The following is an 18,708-nucleotide window of genomic DNA, read 5'->3' on the forward strand; positions in this document are numbered from 1 at the left end:
TGAATATGCATACAAAATTTTGTAGCTGTACATGAAACATCGTGCAAGTTGGCCTAATGACCAAATTTTCAATTTTCCAGGGGGCGCTATGGAGCCATTTTGCCACACACATGCGCAACTCCCATAAAATATCAAATTTTTCGCGAGGCCTGATGAGCATGCCACGTTTGATGCGTTTTGGGGTATGATAAGGCCGCCAAAAAGGCAATTCAAAAGTCCGGAAAAGAATAATAATAATAATAATAATAATAATAATAATAATAATAATAATAATAATAATAATAATAATAATAATAATAATAATAATAATAATAAATAATTCCTTGCATTCCAATAGGGTCTTCGCACCGTCGGTGCTCGGACCCTAAATATACAACAGGGCTAAAAAATAAAGATATAGTAATAAAAAAAAGATCTCCCAGGTCTCACAGAGATATTATACAAAATGCCAATAATTTGTGACTTTCTGGAACTATCTTGTTCGTCACTTTACCACACAATCAGCAGATGGAGTATTTGTCGAGTATCTGGTAGAAATATCTGAAGAACAGTGTATTTCCACTTAAATGCATTATTTCAAATCCTCCTAAAATTTTCCATTTAAAGCTCGTAATGTGATTTTGAAATGCTCAGTCTGAATCAAACTAATTAATGTACTGAATAATTTTGGTTTTTGTTACAGTTATTCAAGTCGAGCAATTCAAATTTAGTTTCTAGTGAGCTATATTTCTACCCATAATAATCCAAAAATCACAACATCTGTCAAAATAATTAAATTTTTTTTTTTTTTTTTTTTAATTCTTTTTTGGCTAATAGTTCATCCCTGCTGCATTACCCTGAATTATTCATATAGTCCAGATTGTGATACGAGCAGATGGAGCATTTTGTAAACTCTCCATCTGTGAGCTTCAGGGATCATCAGTATCTTCAAACCCACAGTTAGAATATAATAAATATAACTGAATGTATTAAATAAATTGTATAATAACGTACATTTTCTTTAATGTAAAGTCATTTCAATCCTTTGCGTGCTTAGAGGAATTGTGTGCAATTTCAGCTATGAATGGTGCGTTAAAAATATTACACGTCTGCAAAACACATCTTGAAGTGAGAGGACTTTGTCAGTTGCATTTTTTGAATAACAGTTTTGGTATTTTCATGGTCAGCTCGTTTCTTGTCGCCTAATAAATGTCTGTCTTGTTAAGATAATGCAACTAATCAGATCAACTGATTCAATATTATTGATAGAGCAGTAAAATGTGAATTTCTACAGCTTTTCTTGCACCTTTTTTTGTAAATACCAGCACTTTATTGCTATTTTTCGACCAGCACAATTTGCATATCCATCTATATCCATCTTGTAACATCTATCTATCTATCTATCTATCTATCTATCTATCTATCTATCTATCTATCTATCTATCTATCTATCTATCTATCTATCTATCTATCTATCTATCTATCTATCTATCTATCTATCTATCTATCTCAATGTTTGGGAATTTTGTAGCTCTACAATAAGTTAATATGTGTGTGTGTGTTTTTAAAGAAACAATTTAGTGCAGCTATATGTAATGAAGCAGAAAATGTTGCTTGGGTGTCCATTATGAGAACATTTGAACTTGCTTTAGTTGCAGCTGGCCCAAAGAGGGAGCTAAAAGGCTCCTTGTAAAACATTTATGTTTCCGTTGAACACTCTACAATGATTTTTATTGGCTGATACTGAAAAGTATCGATAGCTAACCTTACATGTGTAACTTCATTAAAGTATTACTAAGAATCTATCTTGTTTTTAAGATTTTGTGACCAGTGATCCTGAAGTGGTGTGTTTACATACCTTAATCAACTATAACTGACCACTTGATGAAATATTAGACTGACTTTAAGAATACTTAAGTAAGTCAACTTGGCAGCAAACAGTGAAAATTCCCTGAAGGTTCCCTGAAGAAGAACCTTCGTTCCCCAGATTTTTCAAAGATTTGCTTCAGAGAACCTTTAGAAAACCTTCAGGGAACGTTCGCTATTTTGTGAAACTTTCAAGGGAACTTCAGAAAATGCTTAGGTACACTTTGGGGAATGGTGCCTGTTTTGTGAAACCTTCAGAGGACCTCCAGGGAACCTTCAGCAAACTTTTGTGGTCATTACATTATTTTCTCGGTCATTTATTTACAAAAACAACAGCCTCATACTTCCATTTTAAACGATTATGTCATATTAGCATATTGCTATTAGTTAAATTATCATATGGCAGACTGGCAGCCAGCAGCATAGTGATATTTTGTAAATAAATATATTGTCTACCATCAATAGTAACCAATCGATATATTGACATAAAAAAAGTTGGGTTTCAAACAAGTTTGAAGCCTTCTTAAATTAAATGGTCAACGTATAGACACGAGAAAAAAAATTAATGCTTAAAAGTAAAAAATTAAAGAATGAAATAATTCAATTCATTGAGCTGCTGAAAGACAACTGGCACCTACCGGTAACTTTTAAGGTAGACTGTGTTCCTGCGTGTTGCTAAGTGCATCAGCTGACGTGGCGAATCAATCAAGACACCTTAAATGCGAAAAAGACAACTGTAAGCGTTCGTTTTAATTGGCTCTGTGGCATCGCCTGCATCTGCTAATAGCTAGCTGTTAGCTTGTCACTTGTATGAAAATAAATGAGGCTGCAGGACAGTTTGTGTTAGCTTCTAGTTAACTTGAATTAGTTGTGGTTCTTCTGACAGCACGTCTACGAGGATGACAAGCAAATTATGGGAAGAAGTATTCGCCATTTGAAGGCTGTTTAAATGCTGCGAGGAACTTTTTATTCCCTTTTTTCATTTAAGTTGAATTTAGCCAAAGTTAGCTGTGAGTGTCACGAGCTAGCTTAAGTAGTTATGTAATTGGTTGTCCAGGAGCGTTTTGTCTGTTTATCCTGGACAAAGATTGTCTAAAAAACTGTCTACAAAAGATTGTTGCCAACGCCTGAAAGTAAGAATTGGAAGTTTCTGAGACGGTCTTTTAAAAAGTATATAAAGACACCCTGTTGTCATTATGCATGTGGCTCGTTGGTCTAGGGGTATGATTCTCGCTTTGGGTGCGAGAGGTCCCGGGTTCAAATCCCGGACGAGCCCTCCTTTTTCGCCGCCTTGGCCATAGATCTCATCATTTATACCACATTACAAGGTTTATACTTGCATGCTTGTATTGTGTTTATCTGTATCTTACTATTAAAATTGACTCATAGGAGTAACTGTTAAATGTTTGATGGTGAAATGTGCTAGTCTTAAAAGCTTTGTAATACTGATCTCCTGTGGACTTTGGCAGTACTGCAGCTTGGTGTTCCTGTTAATTGTGAGTGTGCATTATCTATTATGTGTCAGTTTGTGTTTTAGTATTAAACTGATAATTAAGTGTTATGAATTCACATTTGATTTCCAAAGTAGTTCATGCACTGCAGTTCTTTGGTTTGGATGCTTATTTTATTTCCTCTCATTTCCAAGTGATCTGATTTTCAGGCGTTAAAAACAGTCATACATTCACAGTCTAAATCACTTTTCTGTAATTATTATTTACACTGACACTCTGGTGGCACATGAGCAGCAACTGACGACCTAAAAATATGCTCACCTCTCCCTGTAGGGGTTTATCGGTGCTTGCCTTTGTGACAGCATCTCTGCTCCCCTCCTTCCAGCCTGGCTCAGGACAGCCGCTGCTCTGTTTAACACAAGTCCAGGAGATATCTCGGTAAATACCAGCCTCCTTCCTTTTCTGTTACAGCAAGCATATCATCACCACAGGAGCTACACTATTTCCATTATTTCCATAAGCCTCTTAGAGGCGCCATGCTCTGTCATTTGTAGAGTGGCTTCATACCAAGAGACGTGAGACATGTGCCTCTTCACCAACCCGCCCTGGTAACATGGCAAAGAGTTCCTGTTCTGCTTTGAATGAGAGTGGAGGTTGCTGTGTTCTATGTGGATGCTGTAATCCCATTCTGCAGAGAGGAACAAAGCAATAGAAACACGACAACGTTTTACTTCTCTTTTCACAGCATGGCAGAGTGTTAATTTTTTACGTTTTAACAGGGCCTATGATGCCATTTAAATGAAATTTGCATACTGGTGAAACCGATGTGAAGATGATCTTTTGTTCCTAAATGTTCACATTACAGTTCTGCACAACAACAACAAACAGCTTTTCAGATGCTAATGAGGGCAGAGCCTGAAATCTGTGTAAGTGGATGTAAATGGACTATTCCTCCAGACTGATATCACTAGAAAGGACTTAAGGAGGTCCATTGCACTAAATGTCAATTTTTATTCAAGTAGATTTTCATAGAATTTAAAAAATACATCCTAATACTTAAATAATGCAGCATGTTTGGGAAATCCATATTTTAATCTGACAAAAATGCAGAATTACTTATATGCCCCTGACAAAAGAATAGACAGTTTTTCTCTTTTAGCAGCCTAAAGTAAGGCATCTATACATTTGGTACAGGTAAATTGTGACTTTGCTTTGTTTTTTATTTAGTACTTTATTAAAGTCCCTCTCTTGTCCTGGATTTAACCCCCCAAAAGCTCATTTTTGTGTATCAAAGTTACACATTTAGAATTGTTTTCCCATAAAAATAATCACTCCCTGCCTTAAAATGTTGTAATGTGTAATTCCACACTGTTGTTTCCTCTACAATGTGCAGATCTATGAAGTCCCCACTGTTATCTCCAAATACGCCTCCACCCGATGTTATCTGAGCACACCAGCTCACCTATGACAACTCAAACACTGTAAAGCTACTCTACGCTACACAAACGTAAGTATTGAAATAAAAATAATGGTACAGAGAGTCTGACCCTAGCGAGCTGACAGGACTGATTCTTTAGGTTTGTCACGAATGAAACCCTGGAAGTCTGAAGCTGTGTTTTGGGGTTGTTATTGGTACTCTGCAGCTTCCAGGTGAAAATGTTCAGCCATGGTGTTGATTGCTTATTTCACTCATGTTGTGTCTTCCAGCATATATAAGCCACCATTTGGACATTTTCACTGAGACTGTAGATGGATTTGGAATCAGTTTGCTTTGAATCTGTCAGAACTAGTCGAGTCTCTGAGCCAGTTTATTTTAGTGTATAATGCTAACTTCATTAACTCCAGTCTACAGATTGAAATCTCCCACAGCACATTGAGAGATGCTTCTTTGTATGTATGAGGAAAAAATAGAACTAACCATTATTACATTTGAAGACTAGTTAATGTGTAACATTTGGTGGAACCAGAATCAGAAAAAACACGTCAAGCCTCTGGTTGATTTTTCTCCTCCCACCATCACCACACCATCATCACCCCATTAACCGGCGTGTCATTTAAAGTAAGCAGCTGCCTGCTTAGCCGGCACCTTTCACTTCTCAAGCAGCACTTAATTTACTGCAGGACATTTTAAATCTCTTGCCTCTGTGGCACTGAGTCGCTGACAAATGCCTGGTTGCAAATGTATCTCATTGACTGCTGACTCGGTTGTATTACAAGCTGGCTGATAGGGGCTGCCACAGTAATGTGGCCCTCAGGTTTATCCTCAGATGTTAGGAGAAGTGTATTAATTTAGTTCAGATGGGGCCTTATGAAAGTGTACTGGCAGGCAGATCTCTTTACCCCCCTCTCTCTCTCAACCTCGGATTGAAGCTATCTGCCACAGAGCCAAAGCATATTCCACCACCAATGTGTCAGGGGGAAAGCTATTAAAACCGCTTTACTTTTCCTAAGTATCACGAGAATAAGCACAAGATTTAGTGAAATCCTCCCCAGAGCACCGAAAATCTTGGGGATTTTCCCCCTGAAATGTTTTCTAATGGGCTGCTCAGAACTGTCAGAAACTCTTGTTAGACTTGAATGTTCTTTGGATTTTAGTGTATTTATTTGGAGCTGAAGTGACAAAATTTGAAGTATGAGTGCATCTGAACTTTTCCAGATATCAGATGAAAACTGATTCACCACCAGTTCACCAGTGTTCAGTAACAGATTCACAGTGTGGACTCTCTGTAGGTTAACTTTTAGGTGGGAATTTGTCAAGAAAAAAATCAGTTGACGAAAAACAACTAAAAATCTAAGCCAAGGTACTCCTCAGATTTAATTAACATTGACATGTCCTGGACAAGTTGGACAAGTAATAAGATGCCCACCCATAGTGGCTCCTGCCTCCATCAGGGCATAGTTCATACGAACTGAGGATGGTAGGTCCATGTATACGTGCTAAGTTGACCAATTAGGCAAGAGCATAGGTACAGTGTCTATAAAAAGTTTTCACCCCATTTAGAAGTTTTCCTCTTTTATTGTTTTTCAATATTGACTCTTGGCCAATTTAATTTGTGAATAGTGGATAAATGAATGCAGAAATGTATGGGGAATACTGGAGGACAACCTGATGCACAGCTTGGAAGAAGATTTGTTTTTTTAGGGAGAGAACAAGCCACAGCATAGAGCCAACACTACACCGAAATGGTTTAAAGATAACAAAGTGAATGTTCGGAAGCTGCTGAACCAGAGCCCAGACCTCAATCCAATTGAGAATTTGTGGGTAAACTTGAAAGGGGCCGTAAACTCATGATCCCCCTGCAACCTGAAAGAGCTCGAGCAGTTTTGCAAAGAAGAAAATGGAAAAATTGCAGCATTCAGATGTATGTTAATCAGGATGTGCAAAATGATTAAGACCTGCAGACTCAACGCTCTAACTGCAGCACAATGTGCATCTATCAAATATTTACACAATCACTTATTTTCTGTTTTAGATTTTAATTAATTGACATTACTTTGTAGATATTTGCAGTCACTTTGACATGAAAGAGTTTTTTTTTTTGCAAATTCCTGTCAAAAAAGCCAAATTAAATTGACCATGACTCAGTGCTGAAATGCAATAAAAGAGTAAATCAGTCAGTAAGTCATTAAAAAACTGTACCAATAATCCACAGTTCCAACCAAAAACAGTTCCAGCGGCTACACAGGCCAGGAATCGTCTCTCAGCTCTACAGAGAAGAAAAGACAGAGAATAAAAAAATGAATAAAGGAAATCAGCATTTACCCTACATCATAAATACACAGAATATTAAACCTCTCAGTATTAAAGAACAGCATTTGTTTATACACACACTTTATAAAAGAACAAGAAGGCATGAGCTGCTACATGTGGGCGTCTTCTTAAGAGTAGACACGTTAAAAGACTTTTTTCTCTTTTTCTCAATTCATTTTTCTTTTTCTTAATTGTTTGGTCTGTTGAACCAAGAAAATTGACAGTTTCATAAAGCTCCATGATGTTTTTTTCCTTGTACAGCTAGCTTTCCAAATCCTAAAGATATCCAGTTCACTACTTTAAAAACTGTATTTCCTCACCAGGTGGGTCATGCTATACCGGTACTGACAATAACCATGAGATTTAAAAAACGGAAGACTGATGTTATAAATTATTTGAAATATAAAAATATTCTAAATAATCCAGTGGCAGTAACAATCTAGTTGACACTCCAGCATAAGAGCAACAAACAGTGCAGTTATGTTAAAGATTCTTTTCACCTCCCTACTCCCTAAACTACATAGACTATGTACTATATTTTGACAGCAATTATTTGACCAAAAAAAGAGACAAAACACACAGTAAACAAAGTTAAAGTTGAATTTGACTGATAGCATTATTTTTGTTCTAGTTTTATACGATCAATTGTTTGGGCTTTGATGATCATGTATTGAAAACCTGATTTCATGACACCCCTAATCTTAACATAGGAAGCAGAAACTAAGATAACCCTTTGTTAATCCCACTTTGGGGAAATTTGCATCATATCAACAAAGATAATGCAAACATTTAAGGAATGAAATATAGAAAATAAAAAAGGACCAAAATATATATAAGTACGAGTTATCCCTCATCAGTAAACCTGGGCTCCATGTGGGCCCCTGGAATGTATAACTTGTCATATTTTTTTATTTGTAAGTTGGATTTTTCAGTCCCTTTAGGTAGTTGTCACCCACATACTTGCCATCACATAAACCAAAGTTTATTTGACTCTAACCAGGTTTGTGGTGTGTATATATAGAAAAATCATTTGGGGTACATGGGGACCCCAGCCGGACTGTGCATCTTTTGTTTATGTATGTTTGTGTTGTGTTGCTCTTATCAATCAATCTTTATTGGTCATTGCACATTTTCATATACAACGAAATTTCATTTGAGCTGCCCTGCCAATGACAGCTCCGGCTGCTGCGCAGTGCTGCGCGCACCTTTCTTGAAGAAAAAAAGAAAAAGGACATGTTGGGATCTGGGTAGGGATAGCAGAGGGTAAAAGAAAAAAAAAAGGCTCGTTGTACCAAATGAAACCTCCAATGTTGGGAAATTCAAATGATGGGAATGAATTGGGAATGAATTATGATGACTGCTTCAGTTGTATTGTGTTTCATTTCAATTCAGGAGTTCTTACACTAATATTGTAATCAGTACACACCAGTAATCAATAGTAATTTCATTGTTTCTTTCATATTTGTATCTATAGATGACATATGTTTTAGGAAAATATACATTGAGAGGATATGGACAGGTAGAGAAATGTGAAACAGATGAAATACTACTGGGATCCAACTGGACCCCAAGTGTATGGATTAAGTAGGTTTTGTCACATGTACTGATGAGGGTTAAAAAAAATAACACTATTGCACATATCAGTGGTATTGCACAGGTTTTTTTGATGAATAGAAATACTGATTGAGTATTATTATTATTGCATGGATTGTACATAAGTAGAAAGAGTAAAGAAATAGCATGTATTCTAGTGTATGTTGAAAACAGAAGTGCAAAATATTCATAATTCACATGATATTGTACCACAGAGATGACAGTATGACAGTTTTTTCTGTGTGCGGTCTACTGATAGCAGGGCTCATTGTACAGTCTAAAGGACCCGCGGTATCTCTCTGACAAAAATGTTTGGCATTCGTTCTTAGAAACTAAGATTAAGTGATTATCAAAATAGGTGTCTTAGTCCTGCAGCATCTGCCTTAAAAAGTGTCATTGTGAAGCAGAAACTTTTTGAGATGGTGTAATCTATCCAGAATGTAATCTCCTCTAAGTGAATTTTAATTTTTGGACGGTGCTGAGGAGCTGCCATCAAACCCAACACAACCCGAGTCAGACAAGACAATCAAACACTTTTCAATACAAACAAATGCCAGTTCCCTAGACTAATAGATACATGATCAGTAATCAGCTCAATAAGTATTCAGTTAATCACTGCAGTGAATTAGCAGGAAACGGTGTCCTTTTTTCCTCCAGCATTCAGTCGACTTGATAGATTCTTTTCTTGTCAGAGGTTGGCACGCTCCCCGGCTGGAGTGCCCGGCCTGCCTCTCTGTGTCGTCTTTCATTTCCTTTTCACCCCCAGGTCTTTCTGTACCTGTCAGTTTCTTTCTACAGTGTGACTCCCTAATCCACCTGAGTGCATAGAGGACAGTTTTGACATAAGAAGAAAAGATAGACTCCTAAGGAGAGGACCAGTATCTTTAGAGCCTGGGGGATAACCGGATTACGACAGCCATTTTGTGCTGCTGGCAGTTTTTCTTATTACCCATTTTTCCCCCCTTCATCTCTGCAGAGATGAAATGCTGCCCTTTCTTGGAAGTCACTCCAAACACTGACGAGTACTCAAAAGCCCAACACATGTTTTTCTGCCCCAGCATAAAACAACTGAAAGCTCTGTGCAGGACTTGACAAATATCAGCATCAGAAATCTCCACACTGCACTTCTCTGCCTCACATGTTCTCAGAATTTTCTCTTCTCGGTCTGAAACTCTCTACAACTTGGTCCCTCTGTGGATGTAATGATTGTCTCTGTGTGGCAGTGGGTTCCTCCTGTGAGCGAGTCCGGCCTGAACCCACGGCACAGCAGATAACAGCACAGCTATGAGGAGGCAGATCAGCTGTCTGACCCCCGCTGCCTCTCACTTTATCCCTCCAGTCTGTCTGGCTGCGAGGAAACCCAGAGGGAAAAAAAACTCTCTCTGAAAACGTCTTATCATCTCCACCACTCATGCATTGTGTGCCGCTGGATCTTTTATGTCCATTTATTTTGCCTTTGAAGAGGCCCACGGTGCCTTTGATTGTGGGAGGTAAATGAAATAAAGGCCCCCCTTCTCGCTGGTACGCTGATATCCGAGTTTATCAACCGAAAACCTAAACCCTGAGCTTCAACTAACCACCACGGGTCTGTCTGCAGACGAACACGTCATGCTTCTGTCATGGAAATAATCCCTTTTGCAGAGGGCATTTTTGATGCCTTTGAGGCGCCCTGGAAGCTTCCACTTAGACACCCAGAAATTAAACTCCTCTTTGTAAACCCACACAGTAATCCCATGTTTTTCAACTGCATCTTCTTTTAAATATGGTTAAGTTACTGCTCAGTTTTCATTTCAATAACAGATGAGGCAGATATTTTTTTCAGATGAGTTGCAGAAACCATGAAAACTGTAACTGTTAATCTGTTAATTAGAGCTGTGATTAATATAGATTTGTACATAGGAGGGAAAGGAGAGCCACTTGTCCACATATTGATGTATCATAAACCTGCACTGAATCATAGAAAAGAATTTAAATGAGGGTCAGTTTGAAAGACAGGTTTTAAAAAGTAAAAACTGGGAAGGATTTTGCAACAAAGGTGCACTTGTGCCTGTTTTTATGTGTGGTATTTGACTTTACAGTGCATTTTTCACTTTTATAATCATAGTATATGTTTTAGTATATATTTTGTAGTTTTATATATAGATTTTTCTTTAATTATTTGTATTGTGGTGGTCACTTTACTCTTTCTGTTTGCTGCTGCAACAACAGAATTTTCTCTTGGGAATCAATAAAGTATCTCTATTCTATTGTATTCTACCATATTCAGAGCTATGTCATCTGTGTTTTAGGGGAATCTGTCAACTTGCAGTTCAAACTCTTAGGATATTTTTGCCATTTTAGACCATTTCTGCCACAATTTTATTCCCTGTAAAACTGACACCTTATTTTATGCAATTTACGTGGGAGGTTTCCTGAAAATAACTATTTGTGAGGCAGTTATTTCTTCAAAAAGATGCCCCTTTTTAGTAAAACCTAAAGAAAGTAGAATTAGTGATAAAAAAAAAATCCATCCAAATTTGGAGACTTTCCTTTTAGGGTTCTAAATGTACATTAGCTTCCTCTCTGAAATTAATTTCTGAGCAAATGAGGTACAAACGGTCATGCAGTGCAAAACAACATCCACATCTCTCATCCAGAAGCTTTTAGTTTTCTAGTTTTCTGCTTGTGTTGTGCAGCAGATTAGTTTCCTCCCTGACCCGCATGCCTGCACTTGTCTCAGTGGAGATTTGGAGAGACTAAACCCGCTGGAGAGGCAGGAGAGGGGTGTCCCTCAGAAATGTTGTAGGCCTACAGTGACTTTTTGTGAAGGGATTACAGAGCTCTCTCTCATTCCCATTGGCTTGGCCCGCCGTGACAGTGGTGTGGTGATGAGTGGATGACATGCCCAGCATCATCCATAACAAGCTTCCCACTTTGGTCCCGTGCGACTCCCCATTCATGCGTCCGGGCTTTGGCTTTATGTAGTTTTCACTTCCACTTTGTGCAAATGCTTCAGCCAATTTAGACTCGCAGTCTTGTATCTTCTTAACAAAGACACTGGAAGAAAGCATTTTTAAAAACTAAATCCATCCTGCAGACTTGTTTTCCTCTTTACGCACCAGAGGAGCATGAGCTTTTTGGAGCGGTGACTTACATGTGTCGGTTCCTGAAATGGCAAAACCTTTAGATCACATCAAGAGACCCATGAACGCCTTCATGGTTTGGTCCAGAGGCCAAAGGAGGAAAATGGCCCGAGAAAACCCCAAGATGCACAACTCTGAGATCAGTAAGAGACTCGGCGCGGAGTGGAAGATGCTCTCCGACTCTGAGAAGCGGCCGTACATCGACGAGGCCAAGAGGCTGCGGGCTCAGCACATGAAGGAGCATCCGGACTACAAGTACCGACCCCGGCGCAAACCCAAGAGCCTCCTGAAGAGGGACCGCTTCGTTTTCCCGCTGCCGTCTTTACTCGGGGACGCAGCGGAGCAATTGAAGGGATTTTCTATCGACTCTTTTCTCGTCCCGGGAGATAAAGCCAGAGCTCTCCTCGCTCCCGCCTCCTCCTCCTCCTCCTCCTCCTCGTCTTTCTCGCTCCTGGAGCCGGTGGCGCAGTTCAGCACCGGAGCTGTCCAGCGGATGGCCGAGATCCCGCACACTCTGGCCGCAGGCGCTCTGCCCTACAGCGCGCACACCTTTGGGTACCAGACTGGAGGGTTTGGGGCTCTGGCTTGCCCCGGACAGCACACCCACACCCACCCGTCGCCCTCCAGTCCCGGGTACGTGGTGCCGTGTAACTGTAGCGCCTGGTCCGCGGCCAGTTTACAGCCTCAGGTGGCTTATATTCTGTTCCCCGGAGGGATGACCAAGAGCGGCATGGACTCGTACGCTTCAGCCGGCTCCAGTGTGTGATGGAGCGGATAGACGCACCGTCACTATGGGAAAAGTTTGCGCACAGAACCTCCACCTGTTTTCAGACAAAACAACAAAACTGTGATATTATAGTGTTTCTGCAGATATGAAAAACTTTAAATTACACTCTAACAATCGCAATGTTGCTCCCGATTCCATGTAAATACAGAGAGAAGACTGGGAGCTTAATGTGAAGATGCTATTTTACTACTTGAAAAACTTGAAAAATTGCTCAAACTATTCAAATTAAAGCGTCCACTTCTCGTGCTTAATATTAAAATTACTGACCAAATGCACACCAATACACAAGCTGATGCATTTTTCATTTATGTTACTGACAAAGCTTTCTGACAAATTTTTTGAGTAATTTTTTGGGCAGTATGTTTGAATATCTGTCTCAGTATGTAGGCCTGTTTTTTAAATTACAATTTCAAGTGGAAAAAATAAATGTTTACAGAAGGACTGTCTTATAAATTGTAGTATTTTTTTTATTCTTTGGATCATGCTGGTATGAAATTCTTGCAAAATGAAAGTGAAGTAAGTAAGACAGGTTGTTCTTTGATGAAGAATTTTAATATAAACAGATGATGCAGATATGTTTTTTGTTGTTTTTTTTTCAATTTATTATCACTCATATGTAATTTTATGTCAGACATTGGGGGAATTTTTCTGCCAAAACAGTATGTTTGCATGTCCGCTCTCAAGTAGACTTTTAATATCCTGGTATAGACGTACATAAATGACAAATAGATACTAATTTGTCATCACGGCAGAGTGAAGTTTTCAGGTCCAGTCATGTTAGGTGACTGGTCCATGAGTTTATTTGTGAGTCTGTGAGCTGAAGTAATGATAAGAGAATAATAGAAACTTATCTGCTTCCCAGTTGTTGACAAAGCGATAAGGTGAAAAGTTGAATCATGGACGTGTTTGTTTCACAGTTAACGCTCACACTGAAACCGGGGAGCTTTACTCTTGATGTACAACAAATCATACTTCATGAACTGTAAATATTCAACTTAAGACAGGAAATACACACACATACACATTTGTTTAGTCGCGGAAATGCCGCAAATGTTTGTTCCTGACTGTTCTACATCTTAACCTCTTGGACACCAGGGTTTTTGACTTGAATCCCTCCAGCTCTGGAGGGAAAGAGATCATCTTGCTGAGTGGTTCTTTAGCAAAATATCAAATCTTCACCAGTTTCACATTCAGTGTAGCTGCTCCTGACCTTTCACCTGCCCCTTTTCATGGTTTATAGAAGATTTTACATCACCTCTGTGGCCTCTAACATCTCATTTTAAAGTAAGACCTTTGTCTGACTTCCCTTCTGGCAGTGCATCAAGTAAGACCTGACTTAACGACACACTCACTTCTGCCTCACCTTTGTGTGTTTGTACATTGTGTTTTTTCACAGTGCTGTTTTAGTTTTAGACACTTTCAAATGATTTCATAATCTGTATGCTCTCCTAGCTCTTTGGAGTTACTGATTTCATTGCCTGTATTTACATTCAAACGTTGATTTGGGTGCCAGGTGTGCCCTGTCACCACTGAGTCCACACCTCTCAACACCACGTAGCCCAACCCATGCTGCTGTATCACCCACTGGCTGAAACTCAGCCGCCTCCGCCCAACACCACCATCACTAGGTGCCACTTTGCCCGTTTTCATTCCATGCTTACACCTGCTCACCCTTCACATCTTAACTTTGAGCTCATCCGTGTATGCAGCTGCACTTTAAGTAGAATCTTTTAAACTATTTAAACTGAGCACAGACACGCATAGCTCTTCCTCTCAGGTCGATTTTCTAACTTCTGACGTACAAAACGACGATGGCGCCTGGAGTCCTGCAGAACGCTGGATTCATTTTGGGCTTGATCGGTGCAGCGGCCCTCATCGCTGCCACAGCCATGAACAAATGGAGCGTGACGGACAGACAGGGGAGCGTGGTGACTTCTGTTTACACCTACAAGGGTCTGTGGCAGGACTGTGAGACGACATCGGCCGGAATGACAGAGTGTCGCCCCATGTACGGCCTCCTGGGCTTCTCAGGTAGGACAAGACTATCACAAGCTTCAACCTAAGAGTTTGACTGTTTATAAATTAGTTTGAATTAATTGCTGTCCTGACAATTAAATAATTAAAGAGATTGTGTCCTGAAGTGGTCCCTCATATTCGAGGCCACAGTTGCATTAGCTCTCCTTATTGGAGAAATTAGAACTTTTTGTCCTCTCCCATTTCTATTCTTGAAAGAGATGTTAAATGAGGCAGCAAAAAGCAAATTTTAATATCAGGTTAGGACAAAGCTGTCCCGTAAGGAAGGAGGTTGTTTCAGGTTTAGGCATGAGTTCACAATGAGATTATAAACCTTATAAAAGGCTCAAATCTTCTTCCTCTGCATCTCTTTCATACTGTATATTTATGAAAAAACATGACGAGGTGAGCCCTGCCTTTTAATTCTAGAAGAATTCTGGAAGCAATAATGCTTCCAAAAAATATTTACTAATTCACCATGAATGTCTTTTGGGTTTAAAAGTGTCCCTCCGAAGCATTTTATCGTCCCACTGGAAAAAAAATTAATATGCCACATTTTCATGTAGCATGAGAATGCTTTTTTTAAAGCTGCTTTTTCATGCTGAAGATGTTTTAAGGGGAAATTAGGAATCAGAAATGTCATTAGCCAGCCTTGTTATAGCTAATTAGCGTAAATTATTATTATATAATGGGATGATGTCATAGAATCATTTTTACACTTGCTTTCTGTTGTTCTCTCTCCAGTGTTGAGTCCACACCTGTCAGTGTTTGCATTAGCACCAGTGCATTCTGATTATTTTAATGGACAGCCAGGCCGAGTCCCAGTCAATATAGTTATCAGAAATAAAACAAACAACAAGCAAAGGGCAGTTTCCCTCAGCACTCCTACTGCAGGAGAACACGGGCCACATGACTAACCACACAGTAGAGTAGTATCTAATATGGAGACAGACTAGTCTCACTGCATGATGACTAAAGGCAGAACAGAAAAGTCGACTCAGACACATGTCAAGACTGTCTTATCAAACAGGACTCGGTCAACTTATCCGTCGTTTGAGACACATCAGATCCTGTTTAATGTGTGTTTTTTCTGCCCACCAGGAGCCTTCCAGGCAGTGCGAGCCCTGATGGTCGTGGGCACGGTGCTCAGTGTTCTCGGAGCGTTGATATCCGTGTTCTCTCTGACCTGCCTCACCATGACCAGCATGGACGACACCACCAAGGCCAAGCTGAGCCTCACCGCCGGCGTCATGTTCATCATCGCCGGTATGAAACAAAACCAAAGCTGCAGGAATACTGTTCACCAGGTGACAAAAAGGAAACAAAAGGGCTACGATACTGTCAAAGCTGAACTTATTTATTTCAGTAAAATTCAGACTGAATTTCCAATTAGGAATGTGATAAAAACTGAAGTGTTTTTATTGGAAAAAATATGTGAGAAACATTTAAGTTTGTGAGTTAGTGAAAAGTGAAACCCAGCATGTTAACCAGTGATACTGATACTTGCATAAGTACTGCATTTAAATGCATTTTCTGCTATTTCCTACTTCTACTTTATTCTAATTTCTTTAAACAAAAAAGTTAATAGATTCACTTGAATTTCAAGGTAAATATTGTACTTTTTCCTCTGTTGCATTTATCTGTAACTTTGCGGATTTATACAAAAATACAAAGATACAATCAAGAAATTAATTATGATGTGATTTTATAGATTAGGATAAAACTATATTGATCCCAGCAGATATAACGCAATTAAAACACCTTTTACAACCTTCAGAGTTAAAATGATGAACATAATAATGCATCAGTAATTATAATCCAATAATAAACATTATTCTGAAATATGCCATTCTGAATAATTAATACTTTTCTTTTGCTACTTGAAGTATATTTGATGCTAATACTTTTAGACTTTTTTTCAAGCATGAATTCAAATGCATGACTTTGGCTTATAGTAGAGTTTTTCTACTATTTCTGTGATATTGTAATTTAATTAGAGGTGAAGACAATCTGAGTAAGTCCTCCAACTCTGATGTAAATTTCTTTACAAATGAATATAAGCTAGAACTATAGCTGAAACAGAGATGGTTCTCATTATGGGCTACTTGTTTTTCCCAGCTTGTTTTTTAGGTTAATGTCAGGAAACAGTTTCTCTGTGAAGTAAATTAATCGCTGGGCTCCTGTCTGGGTCTCTACACTCTTTTCTCAGGTCTTTGTGGAATTTCAGGAGCTTCTGTTTACGCCAATCAGATCGTGGTCAGTTTCAGGATGTCCACCTACCCGAACTACGGGGGAGGATACGGGGGAGGAATGGTGCAGGGGGGGATGGGTGGAGGAATAGGCGGCGGACTGGGATTAACGCCCACGTATGATATTACTATTATCATCTTACCTTCACATTCTGTCTAATTACTCACACGTTGGGGCTTCATGACGTCCTGTTCGTCTCCACCAGATACACGTTCGGTCCAGCTCTGTTTGTCGCCTGGATTGGAAGCGGCATCCTGCTCATCGGTGGCGTCCTGAAGTCTGTGGCTTTCAAAGAAATTATGAAGGATGAAAAACCACGGTGAGTGGGCTCATTGGTTAATAGTGACAGCAAATGATGTGAATGCACCTAGATATCTAAAACTAACTTGTCTACAGGTGTGTGTAGATTCAATTTTGCGCTCTGTCTACCTACAAATTAAATAAGACTTGTTTTATATGCTTTCAAATGAGATGCATGATCACATAATCTGATTTTTTTCACCAAACTTTCTATATTCTGTCTTTCTTTCCAGTTACCCGGGGGTCGTTTACAAACCTCAGTCGCACAACAAGACGGAGGTGGTGGATCACCATTCAGAGGGAGGCCACGGAGACCAGAAATATGTGTAACTTCAGCCACAGTTGTGTGTGTTTTAGCTTTTCACACCCAGCACGCTTTGTCATGCTTTTTTTTCAGTTGTCTCATATAGATATTCAGTTATTATGTGACAAAAGATACCAGTGATGTGTCTCATCCTTCCATCGCTACAACAGCAGATGGATTAAGGAGGGAACTGTGGCTAAATATTTAGTTTTCACATCTCAGTGGTTACTAGATATTTAGAAATGCTCAAGTGCTGTTTGTAACTGAAGATTTTTCTTATTTGAGTTAAATCACATTTTTTGTTTGAAAATAAAGCAGCAATTTCTGAAATATGTGTGCCAAGTGGTTCTAATTACTACATGTATTTAATGACTGAAAACATATGGATCATAAAGGGACTTGTGTGAATAAAGGCGTGTCAATGACAGATGGACTCATATATCAGTGCTTAACTGGCATGAAAACATGTCACTGTCCAAGAGTTGATGGCAGATCTTGATAGGACCTCTGGTGTGAAAGGATGCAAACACAGGTATTTAATAAAAGACAGAGTTCCCTGAAGTTGGAATAAAAATATAACATAATCATATAGGTCTGTTCCAGTATGCACTTAAATAAATAGCAAAGTCTATTATTCAGATTAATTTATTACTACATACTTAAACCATTAATCGAGAGACAAATGTTAAGTCGTAAAACCTTTTTACTTTTTAATCAATCTAGCCTGTGGGACGACTTTGTAAAGTGTAAAAATTACAGAGAAGACATTAACTGCAAATTGTAAATTTAAAATAATTTCTAGAGCTTGACAAGTTGTTTTGACGATAAAGTAAAATACTATATTGCTCATTGTTCTATTGTCATTTTGAGCCTCATTTTTGTAATATCTTGCCTTGTTTTTGTTGTTTTTTTGTCACTTTTTGTCAGACTTTAGTCATTTGTTTCATGTTTTTATCATCTTGTTTCTTGTTTTGTGTTTCCTTTTTGTCTCACTTGTGTTTTTTGTCTTTTTATCTTTTTGTTTCACTTTATTTAACTCGTTTTTGTTGTTTTTGTGTCTTTTTCTTGCCTTGCTTCGGTCATTTGTCCATTTTTTGTTACTTTGTGTCTTGTTTTTGTAATATTTATATTGTTTTGTTGTTTTTTTGTCCTTTTTTGCCAGACTTTTGTCATAAAATACTATATTGTTCAGTTCCAGATACCTGCGACTAAATGTTTTGTGCCTTTGTAGATAAATTGTGATCTGTAAGTTGTAAAGTGTAAATGATAAACTGAGGGAAAATGTTTATGTT

The 18,708-nt window shown here is 38.7% G+C and overlaps 2 protein-coding genes, 1 long non-coding RNA gene and 1 other non-coding gene across 4 annotated transcripts; 3 read left to right on the plus strand and 1 right to left on the minus strand.

Moving 5' to 3' along the window:
- Nucleotides 1-369: 369 nt before the first annotated feature.
- On the minus strand, nt 370-17,428 carry LOC129349750 (uncharacterized). The gene is made up of 5 exons (XR_008602862.1): nt 16,980-17,428; nt 6,937-7,003; nt 3,864-3,984; nt 3,618-3,704; nt 370-2,559 (listed from the first exon to the last, which is right to left on the minus strand). It is a non-coding gene; the product is annotated as an uncharacterized LOC129349750 (long non-coding RNA).
- trnap-ugg (transfer RNA proline (anticodon UGG)) lies at nt 3,050-3,121 on the plus strand. Its single transcript has one exon. It is a non-coding gene; the product is annotated as a tRNA-Pro (tRNA).
- On the plus strand, nt 11,538-13,028 carry LOC111568774 (transcription factor Sox-14). Its single transcript, XM_023270577.3, has one exon. The coding sequence runs from the start codon at nt 11,791-11,793 to the stop codon at nt 12,526-12,528; it is 738 nt and encodes a 245-aa protein (XP_023126345.1). The 5' UTR covers nt 11,538-11,790; the 3' UTR covers nt 12,529-13,028.
- Nucleotides 14,205-17,746, plus strand: cldn18 (claudin 18). The gene is made up of 5 exons (XM_035948329.2): nt 14,205-14,580; nt 15,664-15,828; nt 16,772-16,928; nt 17,018-17,131; nt 17,346-17,746. Exons 1-5 carry the CDS (start codon nt 14,361-14,363, stop codon nt 17,440-17,442), a joined length of 753 nt encoding a protein of 250 aa, XP_035804222.1. The 5' UTR covers nt 14,205-14,360; the 3' UTR covers nt 17,443-17,746.
- Nucleotides 17,747-18,708: the final 962 nt, after the last annotated feature.

Source organism: Amphiprion ocellaris, chromosome 10 (assembly GCF_022539595.1).
Source record: "Amphiprion ocellaris isolate individual 3 ecotype Okinawa chromosome 10, ASM2253959v1, whole genome shotgun sequence".
Taxonomy (NCBI): Eukaryota; Metazoa; Chordata; class Actinopteri; family Pomacentridae; genus Amphiprion; species Amphiprion ocellaris.

Bases quoted from the DNA above. Each gene is read 5' to 3' on its own strand.
- cldn18 (XM_035948329.2), top strand. From the start codon at position 14,361: ATGGCGCCTGGAGTCCTGCAGAACGCTGGATTCATTTTGGGCTTGATC. The intron at 15,829-16,771 runs GTATGAAACAAA...CTCTTTTCTCAG, and splicing joins CGTCATGTTCATCATCGCCG to GTCTTTGTGGAATTTCAGGA. The intron at 17,132-17,345 runs GTGAGTGGGCTC...CTTTCTTTCCAG, and splicing joins ATGAAGGATGAAAAACCACG to TTACCCGGGGGTCGTTTACA.
- LOC111568774 (XM_023270577.3), top strand. From the start codon at position 11,791: ATGGCAAAACCTTTAGATCACATCAAGAGACCCATGAACGCCTTCATG.